General features: G+C 41.3%; 2 protein-coding genes and 1 long non-coding RNA gene across 7 annotated transcripts in view; 1 reads left to right on the top strand and 2 right to left on the bottom strand.

Annotated features, from left to right (window-relative positions):
* SUPV3L1 (Suv3 like RNA helicase) overlaps positions 1-1,572 on the bottom strand; it is a 29,010-nt gene extending 27,438 nt beyond the window's left edge. Inside the window, exon 1 of the mRNA XM_032138857.2 lies at positions 1,243-1,572. Within this exon, the coding sequence (XP_031994748.1) occupies positions 1,243-1,513 (271 nt within the window). The 5' untranslated portion in view covers positions 1,514-1,572. The remainder of the gene's footprint in view (positions 1-1,242) is intronic.
* A 310-nt stretch (positions 1,573-1,882) lies between these two features.
* Positions 1,883-13,843, top strand: part of LOC131383071 (uncharacterized) — a 33,302-nt gene continuing 21,341 nt past the window's right edge. Inside the window, exons 1-2 of the long non-coding RNA XR_009212794.1 lie at positions 1,883-1,933; positions 11,427-11,472. This is a non-coding gene — a long non-coding RNA (uncharacterized LOC131383071). The remainder of the gene's footprint in view (positions 1,934-11,426; positions 11,473-13,843) is intronic.
* VPS26A (VPS26 retromer complex component A) overlaps positions 8,721-13,843 on the bottom strand; it is a 50,960-nt gene continuing 45,837 nt past the window's right edge. For all 5 annotated transcript variants that reach the window (XM_032138837.2, XM_058436303.1, XM_058436304.1 and 2 more), the window contains 2 exons: positions 13,117-13,259; positions 8,721-10,422 (listed from right to left, as the gene is read on the bottom strand). In XM_032138837.2, the coding sequence (XP_031994728.1) occupies positions 10,309-10,422; positions 13,117-13,259 (257 nt within the window). In that variant the 3' untranslated portion in view covers positions 8,721-10,308. The remainder of the gene's footprint in view (positions 10,423-13,116; positions 13,260-13,843) is intronic.

The raw sequence follows: 13,843 nt of genomic DNA, 5'->3' as shown, positions 1-13,843 counted from the left end.
TGATTAGGACATGAGGAGTTTGCCCTGGTGAGTGGATTAATGCCATTATCACAGGAGTCAGTTATCACAGGAAAAAAAGGATAAGTTCAGCCCCCTTTCTCTGTCTCACAGGCTCACTTGCCCTTCCACCTTCCACCATGCGATGATGCAGCCAAAGGCCCTCATCAGATCCCGGCTCAGAACCATGAGTCAAATACACCTCTATTGTTTATAAATTACTCAGTCTCAGGTATTATATTATAACAGCAGAAAATAAAGACAGTCTCCCAACTCCAAGTAAAGTGAAAGGCCTTGCTTAACACTGGAAGAATACGTCAAAGAGTAGCATATACTGTGAGTTCCATCACATGTTTAGTGAAAGTACTGTACTTCTGCTCTGAAAAACATATTTTAGATTTACAATAGGAGGCACCAATGTCGCTTGTTAAAGTGAGACATTTCTCCTCCTATTCCTGGAGACAATTCTGGATAGCATTTCCTCAACCTCCCACTTTCATATGGTCAGAGGAAACTCCCTTACCTCCCTAATCATCCCGAAACTCACCTTGAAAACATTCACATGCCTCTCTGTCAACGAATCCATCCAAACTTAAGTTTTGTTGAGCAAAGCCCGCTGCCACTCACTGATGCTACCCTCTTCTTTTCTCTCTCGAGCCGGGAACACCCTACCTTGTTCTAGACCTTGTCATCATGTTCTACCGTGTATTACCGTTCACTTTCCCTACACGTGTCCTCCCCCACGATACCGTTACGTTTCTTAAGAGGGGATATGGATCTGAGTCTGGTTCCTCTTGGCAAGCACCACACAGCCTAACAGCGTGGTATGAGTCGGCGCCTCCTCAATGACAAAGAATCCAAAAGAAGTCTCCGCTGGCTTTTCACTGCCACATCCCATTCGGGGGCGGGAGAGAAACAAAGAAGAATGCAAGAAAGAGCTGGCGTCTACCTAACAACTCAAAAAAAGTCAAATTTTCCCAACATATGAGTGTTTAAACCATTCAGAGAGCAGGGCAGTAAAAGGGAAAAGGCCGCTTCTGGGACGAGGCGTTAAGAATTAATCAGACATAGTCCCAAGCTGTTTGAGGGGCTCACACACCAGCGAAGGAGGCAGACACTGAGAGGCACGATGACAACACTCGATGGGACCAAGGATCCCCAGGGGAAGGGGGTGCAGCTTCCTACCAACCAGCCTCGGCCCAGCAGACACCACCCCCTGCCGCCCTCGGTAGTTCCCGCACTCACTCTTGTCCAGAGGCCGGGTTAGCTCGGCCCCGACATCGCCATCGGCGCTGGGGCCCTGAGGTTTCACAGTCAGGGGCACGAACAAGGACGTGTTTGGTATTTTGGAGCCACCGGAGGCAGAGGAGGAGGCGGTGGCAAGGACAGAAACTTGCCCCAGAACCCCGGGAAAGGGCCCAAAGTGGGGGCGAAGGGAAGAGCAGATGGCTGCCCGGTGGCCAGCCTGGCGCCCCGCCGGGAGCCGAGCCCACAATAGGGCACGGGAGAAGGACATCGAGGCCGCAGGTTCTACAGGTACCAGCAGCAGCCGCGGACACGGCGGCGGACAGTGACGCGCACCTCCAGCGCCTGCTGTCCAGAAAGACCCAGGCCGAGCAGGTAAGCTGCCCGGGAAAACGCCTGACCGTTAAGGAAAAAGCCGTGCCGTAAGGGTGTTCTTTCAGGGAAAAAGATTAGAAGGGAAAACCGCTAGAGATAATTCTCGTTCTCTTTCTCTGTTTTGTTGGTGATTGGGACCAGCTTTCCCTAAAGAAGGGAAAATAATCAGGCATCTTTGGGATGTCATAGATGAGCGGAGGGGGCCTGCTAGTCGTGTCACGTGATGCAAACTAGTACTTGGGTAAGCAAGTGTCCAGAAGCACGTGGGTGAGCAGTGAGCGAATAGATGGTGGAGCAGCAACTGCGAATGCTCAGGGTACGAGTATGTCTTGCGGACTCAAACACTAGATAGCATTTCCCAAAAGTTTCTTGCATTGTTAACCGTCTTTCCTGATATGGTAACGTTAGCGATAATAACTTGATATGCCCCTCAGAAATGTTGCTAAGAAATATTGTTGCACTATTAAGCCCCTTGTATTACATAAGTACTTTTGCTTTAATGTGAGCAGTTTGTGTACATCATCCTAGCAGCTATGACCACATAGTTGTGCCCACATGGCAAAAATATGTGCTCTGTACCCCAGCCATAGTCTAGTTCCATTGCATTTGTTGAATACCGTGTCCTTATGTGAGGCTGCAACATGTTAAATTCACAAGTTTAACCTGGGCGTGGTGGTTCACGCCTGTAATTCCAGCACTTACGGAGGGCGAGGCGGGTGTATCATCTGAGGTCAGGGGTCCGAGACCAGCCTGGCAAACATGGTGAAATCCCGTCTCTACTAAAAATACAAAAATCAGCCGGGCGTGGTGGTGCACACCTGTAATCCCAGTTACTAGGGAGGCGGAGGCAGGAGAATCGTTTGAACCTGGGTGCCAGAGGTGGCAGTGAGCCGAGATCGGGCCACTGCTTTCCAGCCTGGGCAACAGAGTGAGACTCCGTCTAAAAAAAAAAAAAAAAAAAAATTCACAAGTTTAGCATTTCCACATCTCTTTATGCTTACATCATTAAGATCTTACAACTTGAAGGAACGTGTTATGTAATATACAATACTGTATGTCTAATAGGATTCCAGTAACAATTTGCCACGTGCCTTTGATTCACAAAATAATTTTTAAACATCAGGGATACAAGGAGACAGTCCTTTGCTTTCAAAGTTTCTGATCTGGTTTTGGTAATAAGAACAGTACACGTTAAATAATGCACTTATTGCTCTAATAGATTAATGGCAGTTCAAAGAAAGAAGCAATTTTAGATTGGTAAGGAGATTTCTGCCAGACTTAAAAGTAAAACATATAGAGAAGCGGTAAGTAAATTCTAGTCGGAGGAAACGATGTAAGCAGAGGCTTAACTAAGGAAAAGACATATTGAAAAAAATGTAAGTAACAGAGTTAACGCAGACCTAATTCTATGGCTTACAAATAGTGATTATATTTTTGAGAAGAGAAATCATTCATTAGGAAGTACCTAGGATAGACTAGGATCAACACAAATATGCAGGGAGGAAAATTACAACTTTAGCAACAGTTCTAGCTGAAGGTGGTAGATTCCTGTGTCTGAGTTATGATGGAGACCATGTATGTGGAATGGAAAGGTTTTACAAGACTCCTTAGATAATGTAGTGAGTGACTATGCTAGAAAATGTCAATAAACAATGATGTCTCGTCAGATTTGGAAACTAGGAGAATGAAGGATAAACCAAACATTTAATATGTAACTGAGGCAAGCACTATGTTGTTCCTTTTAATCTTTTAATATGCTTGACAACCATTTAGAGGTATTATTGTCACCAGGTTAAGTAACTTGCCCCAATAAGTGGTAGAGTCAGATACTAATCTAAATCTTTTTTTTTCTTTTTTTTTGAGACAGAGGCTCACTCTGTTGCCCAGGCTGAAGTGCAGTGGTGCAATCATAGCTCACTGCAATGTCCACCTCCCAGGCTCAAGCAATTCTCATGCCTCAGCCTCCAGAATAGCTGGGACTACAGGCCTGCACCACAATACCTGGCTAATTTTTGTATTCTCTTTAGTTTCACCATGTTGGCCAGGTTGGTCTCAGAACTCCCGGCCTCAAGTGATCCACCCACCTCGGCCTCCCAAAGTGCTGGGATTACAGGTGTGAGCCACCATGCCCAGCCAGTCTTTCTGATTTCAAAGCAAATAGGTGGGCTTTTTGGACCGGAGCAGCATATTGGGCCAGAATCAACATTTGTACTAGTCTTTTTTTTTTTTGGAAGGGTGATCCTGAACTCCTGGGCTCAAGCAATCCTGCGTCAGCCTCCTGAGTAGCTGGAACTACAGGTGCATGCCACAGCACTTGGCAGTTACTAGTCTTACAGATCTAGCCCAACCCTAGTATAGTTTTACAGAAAAAAAAAATTCTCAAAACTATTTTAACTGTAATTTTGTTTGCACCTCCTTGCAGGTAGAAAGTGCAATCTGAATTTTGTGATAGGACATAACAGGCTTTTCCTTTCAGCCATTCGTTAAGTTCTACTATAAACATTGAAATGGGAAAATTCAATATAAAATTTTTGCTTTTACAAAAAAGATGTCATATCTATACTGATTATGTCATATTTATAGCAGTAAGTGTAATCAGCACCTAACACATATTAGAGCTTCTATAAATGTTTTATTTTGCTTGTTGAATGGATTAGTGCAGTAACTATGTAAATAGTATCCTCCTATACTTTGCCGTAGCACCATAATGATCTTTTGAAAACACAAATCTGGTAAGTTACTCCTGCTTAGAGTCCTTTGGTGATTCTGAATAAATGTTCAGATAAAGCCCATATTCCATTGTATGGCATCCAGGTTCTGTGCTACATTGGTTGGCCCTATATGCCTCTTCCAGCTTTATTTCTACTCCCCACATCTACCATTCTATTCATGCTGGAACTATACACCAGTTATATCATCGTTTCTCACCTCTGTACCTCTGAACACACTGGGTGCTTCTCTTACACATCACAGGTCCCAGTAGAGGCTCTATCATAGAATGAAAACTATCGTAATTGTGTCTCTGGGTCAGTGGTTCTTAAACGTTAGAGTGCAACAAGATTGTTGGGTCCGATCCCTGAAGTTTCTGATTCAGTAGATCTGGAGTGGGATCCGAGAGTTTACATTTCTAAAACATTTCAGATGATGCAACTCTGCTGGTCTGAGACCACACTTTTGAGAACCACTGCTCTGGATTAAAGTTCCTTCAGGGTAGGGCCAAGATAACACTTACTCCATTTTGCATTGCTATAACAGAACACCACAGACTGAGTAATTTGTAAAGAAAATGAATTTATTTCTTACAGTTCTGGAGGCTAGGAAGTCCAAGATCAAGAGGCTGGCATCTGGTGATGGCCCTCTTGACATAACCTGGTAGAAGGCATCACATGGCCAAAGAGCAAGACCTTGTGTGCCATCTCAGGTTTCTCTTTTCTTACGAAGCCACCAGTCACATCATGGGGGACCCACACTAAGAACTTTTATCTAATCCTAATTACTTCTCAAAGGCCTCACCTCCAATCAATATATAAATTTGATGATTAAGTTCCAACACAAAAAATTTAGGGGACACATTCAAACCGTAGCAAGCACTAACTGATAGTCTGTAAATATGCTAATGAATATTTACATGAATACGGAAATATTTACATGAATATTTACATGAATACGGAAATAAATAGGAGAAGGAAAGGAAGTGGGAGAAGATAACCTAGGTGGCAGAAATAATACAAGTTAATTTCTTCTTCGCCTTTGCTTTTGCTATTAACAAAATCTGGTGTAGGTTTCACAAAAGCACATCCTGTAGATTACTCTCTCATACCTTGTCTACCAAATTTTGTAATTTGAAGTTTCTAGTATTTTTCTGACATTAAGGTTATCATGATCTAGACACTATTGCTTATCCTAAGTGAACTTTTAAGATTTACTCTTGGCTGGGCACGGTGGCTCACGCCTGTAATCCCAGCACTTTGGGAGGCCAAGGCAGGCGGATCATGATGTGTCTGGAGTTTGTTGCTTCTGGTGGGTTCGTGGTCTCGCTGATTTCAAGAATGAAGCTGTGGACCTTCGCAGTGAGTTTTATAGCTCTCAAAGGTGGCATGGACCCAAAGAGTGAGCAGCAGCAAGATTTATTGTGAAGAGCAAAAGAACAAAGCTTCCACAGCGTGGAAGGGGACCCAAGTGGGTTGCTGCTGCTGGCTGGGGGCTGGGGTGGAGGGGAGGGTGGCAGCCAGCTTTTATTCCCTTATTTATCCCCACCCATGTCCTGCTGATTGGCCCATTTTACAGAGTGCTGATTGGTCCATTTTACAGAGCACTGATTGGTCCATTTTACAAATCTCTAGCTAACCACAGAGAGCTGATTGGTGCGTTTTTACAGAGTGCTGATTGGCACATTTTACAAACCTCTAGCTAGCCACAGAGCACTGATTGGTGCATTTTACAAACCTCTAGCTAGCTAGAGTGCTGATTGGTGCATTTTACAATCCTAGCTACAGAGTGCTGATTGGTGCATTTTAAAATCCTCTTGTAAGACAGAAAAGTTCTCCAAGTCCCCACCCAACCCAGAAGTCCAGCTGGCTTCACCTCTCAATGAGGTCAGGAGATCAAGACCATCCTGGTTAACACGGTGAAACCCCATCTCTACCAAAAATACAAAAAATTAGCCAGGCATGGTGGCACGTGCCTGTAGTCCCAGCTACTCAGGAGGCTGAAGCAGGAGAATCGTTTGAACCTGGGAGGCAGAGGTTGCAGTAAGCCAAGATCACACCACTGCATTCCAGCCTGGGCGACAGAGCAAGACTCTATCTCAAAATTAAAAAAAAAAAAAAAGATTTAGCCTTAGAATCATGAAATGTTAGAGCTGAAAGGGATGGGGCACCTGTCGGTTGCATTTGTAGAACTTGTACAGATGGTACCCACATGGTCCTGCTCTGTCTTGCTTTCTTTCCGGGGCATAATACCACTCCTGGAAAACCTTTGCTTTATTCTAATACTGAGCTGCGTAACAGTTCTAATCCATAATTGTTTTATATTTTAGACCTGTATTTTTTTTCTAAATGACAGCATCTTTAATTTTATAATCACTTGTTTTTGAAATCCCTTAGCTGTCTAAAAGCCTGGGCTCTCAAGAGAGCTAAAAAATCCCCTTCCTGGGAGCAACCAGGAAAGACTGACTTTTATCCTGAGACAATAAATGGGTACCAGACGTGAACAGACTTTGTAACAAAATTTTATCTTCCATCTATTTTCATAAAAGCTTTTATCTTTTCTAAGTCATTTGTTTTCCTGTAACTACTCTTACGCCCCACCACTTCCCCTATGTTTTCTGTTTTTGTTTTTGTTTTCATAGAGATGGGGTCTTGTTATGTTGCCCAGGCTGGTCTCAAACTCCTGGGCTCAAGTGATCTTCCCACCCTGGTCTCTCAAAGAGTTAGGCACCTGGCCACGTCTCGTTTATTTAATTTGCAGGCCCCCAAGAACTCATCCTAAGAGGATAAAAGTTTTTCTTCCCCAGCAATATCAAAACAATGAGAAAATTCATTAGTGAGAGAAATAAAAATTTTAATGGTTTAGATCAGTCGTTCTCAACTCTGGGTAGATTTTTGAGACGTGGTGTCTCTGTCACCCAGGCTAGAGTGCAGTGGCATGATAACCTCAGTGTAATTTCAAATTCCTGTACTCAAGGTGTGTCTGGAGTTGGTTCCTACCAGTGCGTTTGCGGTCTCGCTGACTTAAAGAATGGAGCCATGGACCTTCGCTGTGTTACAGCTCTTAAATGTGGCACAGGCCCAAAGAGTGAGCAGCAGCAAGATTTATCATGAGGAGTGAAAGAACAGAGCTTCCACAGTATGGAAGGGGACCTGAGCTGGTTGCCGCTGCTGGCTGGGGGGTGGCCAGCTTTTATTCCATTTGTCCCCACCCACGTCCCGCTGATTGGTCCATTTTACAGAGCGCTGGTTGGTCCATTTTACAAACTTCTAGCCAGGCTGAAGTGTATTGGTGCGATCTCAGCTCACTGCAACCTCTGCCTCCCGGGTTCAAGCAATTCTCCTGCCTCAGCCTCCCTAGTAGCTGGGATTACAGGCATGTGCCACCATGCCCGACTAATATATTTTTGGTAGAGACGGGGTTTCTCCATGTTGGTCGGCCTGGTCTCGAACTCCCGACCTCAGGTGATCTGCCCGCCTCGGCCTCCCAAAGTGCTGGGATTACAGGCCTGAGCCACTGCACCCAGCCTGATTGGTGCGTTTTCACAAGCACTGATTGGTGCATTTTACAAACCTCCAGCTAGCCAGAGTGCATTTTACAATCCTAGCTACAGCATTGATTGGTGCATTCTACAATCCCCTTGTAAGACAGAAAAGTTCTCCAAGTCCCCACGCGACTCAGAAGTCCAGCTGGCTTCACCTCTCAAAGGGATCTTCCTGTCTCAGCTTCCTAAGTAGCTGGGAATACAGGTGCATGCCACCATGCCCAGCTCATTGTTAATTTTTTTGTAGAGATAGGATCTCATTTTGTTGGCCAGGCTGGTCTCGAATTCCTGGCTTCAGGTGATCCTTCTGCCTCAGACTCCTGAAGTGGCTGGGATTACAGGTATTTTTTTGAGGTTGTTTTGTTTTTAATGCCTATGGCCCAGTCTCTGAGATTCTTATTTTATTGGTCAGAGTAGGACCCAGGCCTGGTTATTTTAAAAGCTTCTAAGGTGATTCTAATATGCAACCAGGGTTGAGAACCAATGGGTTAGACATTGTAACTCTTCATCAAAGACACAAATTTCTTTTTCAGTTTATGACTTCTAATTAACTGGCTGACTTTTGACTGAAATCACCAAATATTAAATTTGAATTTTTATTTTTCAAATTGGTTATGCTACGAAAAGTCTTGAGCAAAATGGACAGGCATCCTGTATATGAGTTTTAAGCCAGCCTATTAAAAGCATTATATAGCTATTTAAAATCGAAACCAGTAATATTTATAAAAATTCATTATCACAGTTACAGCTTCCTAAACTATTGAACAATCCTATCCTCGACAATAAATGTAACAATGAGAAGAGATTTGAGAATAGAGCTATTTTAATCATGCAAACAGCAAGCTCAGTTTGTTTCAAATTCTTTATTATACATCATGGTTGCACAATTTGAGGCTGGTTAAATACAATTGGTTTTCAAAATCTCTTTGAATATTTTCTAGATTACTACATGCAAATGACCATGAAAATATTTGGCATTTTAAAATTTTGAAACTCTGAATAGGCACTTACATGAAGGAAAATATTACCATTCATAGATATCCACATGTAGAACAGATGCTCCAGCACATGGTACATGGACCCTTTTGCTAGTAAAGTTGGTTCCTGACCATTTTATCAAAGTGCCATAGTAGTAAAACAGGTTTAAAGAAATGTAATTTGGGTTATTTAGCTTACTCATAAAGTAAGGTTAACTGACAAGACTTGCACTGAAGTGCATAAAAAAATATTGGGACAAACACCAATGAACCATAAGTGAAAGTAGTTTCCATACAGCAGGTTTCATTTTGGTTCCTACACTCCACATTTAGTGTATTTGCGATCAGACCCCATGCATATGAATGGATGACTGCAATCTTCTTTTTTAGAGACTTTAAACAAATGACTTGAATTTAGTGTTAAAAAATTAAGAGACTGGATGAAGTTTCAATGTGAGTTTAACTAGCCAAAGTTCGAGTTTAATAAACATGAAATTACCCAGATCTAGATAACTACATGTTTCACAGGTCCTCCTGAGTCCCCCATCCCAAAATTTTCCCCTGAAAAGAAAATGAATGTATGAAGAAAATAATATTTGCATACACATGGCAAAAAGATTCCTTAAATTGAAATATATAAATATGTTTCAAAGTATTTATGGAAAAAATAGTTTTAACAAATCTAAAATGCCAACCTAAGTCAACTCCACATTGCAGAAAACACACAATGGTACTACTGGAAAATAGCAAAACTGTTACTTAATATGGCCAAAAAAAAGAAGGCCATAATGACCTGCCACATAATCCCTTGGGGAAAGAAATCTAATATTCGTAGCACAGAAGACCTCAAAGAGGATAAAATTCTGGAAGCCACGGAATGGTACTCAGAAGCGCCTGCAGGGAAACACTCCATATGCTTTTCTCAAACACATACGTTAAAAACAAATGTAGTTCTCAAAAATATTGAGATGCCATGTTGTAAATCTCTGCAGGACACAAGGGGCCACTCAGATTTTCTAATTTTATTTGAACACAAAATATTTAATTTTTTGCATGTAGAGAATAAGAGGTAATCATTAGCCTGAAAAGAGAGAAGGATTTATAATCAACATTATGCAGAAAGAAAGCAAAATTACAAATACCAGCCTACTCACATGAAAATTTTTCATGTTTATGCTGATATATATCTGAGTGCTTATCATCAAAGTAGGAAGTTAAAAAAAAAAGGCAGCTTAACAAAGTTCCAGTGTTTCAAAGAAAGCACTTTTAAAAATGTATATACATGAAAGAACATTTCATTGTATCATAAAATAAATGCAGCGCTGTAAGATAAAGGAAGACTAATATATATGGAGTTTTGGCCTTTTTCCGCCCCCTCCAGCTGCAACCATCTTTAACCTGCTGAACTTAATCTCAAGGGTTACAGGAGTTTTTTGCTTTTCTTTTTTTCTCCTGTTCAGTTCACATTTCAGGCTGTTCGGCAGATGCCTGTGATTCTGGAGATTCAAATCGCTGGTGAAAGTTTGTTCTCTGTTTCCTCAGCTTTTCAGGAGCTTTTCTCCATAAAATTATCTCCTAGTAAACAAATGCAAGATATTAACAAATTAATGTTTGATATGATGCCTTATCTCTATGATGCCTTAAATTTTCACCATGGAAATCATGATTGCCACTTCAATTTTAACAATAAAATTAAATTCTTCCCTACAAAAGCCCTCCTCTTTTCCAACTGATCTACTTTCTTCCAGCTCTAATCTTGACTGCCCCTTCTACCTCTAGTGCTCCTATCACCAGCACCCATGCATTCCACCACCACCAATCCAATGTGTCAACAAGTCCTATTGTTACTTTAAAGAATTCCCCAAATCCATCCTTTAATTGTTCCATTGCCATCATACAAATTCAAGTTCTTGTACTTAGATATTAAAACAGCTTCCTCAGAGGCAAGAGAGGCAGAGCCCTTTCTATCTAATCCTTCATTATCACTACCAGGTTAATCCTCTAGCACACTGCTTGGATTGCTTTTTAGTAGTTCTCAGTGCCTCCAGGATAAATCTCCAAACAGGTATTCATGCCCCTCTATAACCTTTATCCAATTTACCAACATTATTCTCTTCCCTCCCTAGACCATTTTCCCCCATCAGCCAAACTGAGTTACTCTCTGCCTCCAATGCAATCCAAATAAACTCGCCCTACATCTTCCCCAGTCTTCAAATCTTGATTTCTCTACCTAACTCTTACCCTAACCAATCCATCCTGAGAACTTCCCTCTTCTAAATTCCTAAAATTATTTGCTTCATGAAGTCATTATAGGCTGAGTTTTTTTTTCCCCCAACATATCAGAATTTAAACATCCAAATGAGTGCACATGGGAAATAACAGACTACCTCCAATAGTGCCATGATATGCAATTGATTTTGAAATTGTAAAAATCATGTAGTTTATTTCGAAGTTATAAATCATGTATGTTTAATTATACAACATTAGGATGGCAATACTGGAATAGGTTTTCTCTCTTCTAAATTACTGTCAAACTACTATTTAAGTATTCTGTTAATTATTATTTTTCTTTTTCCCAGATATCTACAATGTGAGAACATGGAGGACAGATCACGTTTATAAAAGGTAGTTTTTGTATTTTTCACAGTACTTAGCCCAGAATAATTTCTAACTTAGCTTTGAACACTCAACTGACATCCAACATGTTTATTAATCTGATTCAGAATACAAAATACCATTCTAATTACTATCTTCATTCAAAATTCACCAAAAGCTTTTAATTGATTTTCAAAGGAGAACAAGTTTGTAACGAACACTTTATATTAAACAAAGAATTAGAGGCAGCCGGGCGAGGTGGCTCATGCCTGTAATCCCAGCATTTTGGGAGGCTGAGGCAGGCGGATCACCTGAGGTCAGGAGTTCGAGACCAGCCTGGTCAACATGGTGAAACCCAGTCTCTACTAAAAATAGAAAAATTAGCCGGGCGTGGTGGTGCATGCCTATAATCCCAGGTACTCGGGAGGCTGAGGCGGGAGAATTGCTTGAACCCAGGAGGTGAAGGTTGCAGTGAGCTGAGATCGCACCACTACACTCCAGCCTGGGCAACAGAGCGAGACTCTGTCTCAAAAAAAAATAATAATAAATAATTAAAAAAAAAAAAAACAACAAAACAGTATTAGAGGCTGGGCATGGTGGCTCACGCCTGTAATCCTAGCACTTTGGGAGGCCAAGGCAGGTGGATCACTTTAGGCCAGGAGTTTGAAACCAGCCTGGCCAACATGGCAAAACCCTGTCTCTACAAAAAAGAAAATACAAAAATTAACCTGGTGTGGTGGCACACACCTGTAATCCCAGCTACTTGGGAGGCTGAGGCACAAGAATCACTTGAACCTGGAAGGTGGAGGTTGCAGTGAGCTGAGATCACACTACTGCACTCCAGCCTGGGCAACAGAGCAAGACTCTGTCTCAAAAAAAAAAAAAAATTATTAGAATTCAGTCATCTCATGGACATTTATAACAGAATTGCTTAAAAAGGGATAAATCAACAGGGCACAGTGGTACGTGCCTGTACCTCCCAGCTACTCAAGAGGCTGTGACTGGAGGATTGCTTGGAAGATCCCCATCTCAAAAAATAAAAATAGTAATAATAATAATGCATATTTGTTGATAAGAGAAAGACATTCAAGTCACTACTGAGTAAAAATGCAAATTAAAGAATACAGCTGGGCACGGTGGCTCATGCCTATAATCCCAGCACTTTGGGAGGGCAAGGCAGGAGGATTGCTTAAGCCCAAGAGTTCAAGACCAGCCTGGGCAACATAGTGAGACTCTGTCCCTACAAAAAATTAAAAACAGTAAGAAAAAAAAAAAGCAGTATCCATAATATGATCTAAACACACATACACACATTAGTTGCAATGGTGGTGGAAATTCTGCTGACCTTTACTTCATTCTTTGTTCTTTATTGCCTTATTTTTTTCTAAATAAGCAGCAGGTGTTGTTTTTATTAAAAAACAAAAACAAAAGAACTTGTAAGAGAAAACTAAAAGCCCTGAAAAATTATAGCTCATCCTGGAGTACTGCAGAATGATTGGGGAGGGATCTATCACAGGATTTTATTCTCCTCTACTTCTTTATCTATCATACCCACAGTGTTATTTATTTATTTAGAAACTCCCACTCGCTCAGTACAATGAAGCTTAGAAGAGTGCTTTCGAGGTATTTTTAGATCTGCCGCAGAACATAATACCAGCCTAAGTGGCACCATACCTGCTGTTTGAAGTACCTCCGGTCTTCCTCATCAACAAGCACTAAATTCAAAAAGTACCTTACTGAAAATTTTTTGTTCACATCTCTCATTGTTGGAGTTGGGTCATATCCTGCTAAAAATAGTCTTATTGGAATTGATTCACCTGAAAGAAAAGGAATTTCCACTTAATTCTAAAGATGATTAAATATAGTCACATAACAGGTAGGACTAGCACTATAGAGTTGACACTAATGCTTCACATCCTCATGAGATGCAAAATAACAAAGATCAGACAGGGTTCATCCTCAGTAGTACTGATATTTTGGGCTGAATAATTCTTTGTTGTGGGGAGGGTCCTATCCTTTGCAGGATGTTTAGCAGCAACCCCGGCCTCTACCCACTAGATACCAGTAGTATTCTCCAAATGTAACAGCCAAAAATATCTCCAGACAACACCAAACATTCATTGTAGGGTGAAGTTGCCCCTAGACGAGAACTACTGTTCTAGAGTCAGAATACCTGGCTTCAAATCTCAACCACTTATTGGTTGTGTGACCTTGGAAAAATCACTTACTCATTGTTTAAGTTATTCATCTGTGAAATGGGGAATAACAATAGTATTCACAAGGAATGTGTAAAGACTATATGGGTTAATATGCCTAAAAAACTCAAACAGTACCAACAGATAAGTGCTCTATAAGTTGTTTTGTTATCTTCTTTCATGAAGTTTACCATAATTTCTAATCA

Source organism: Hylobates moloch, unplaced genomic scaffold (genome assembly GCF_009828535.3).
Source record: "Hylobates moloch isolate HMO894 unplaced genomic scaffold, HMol_V3 SCAFFOLD_3, whole genome shotgun sequence".
NCBI classification, from domain to species: domain Eukaryota; kingdom Metazoa; phylum Chordata; class Mammalia; order Primates; family Hylobatidae; genus Hylobates; species Hylobates moloch.
Note: the sequence above shows the minus strand (reverse complement) of the source record. Positions and strands in the feature narration are given on the sequence as shown.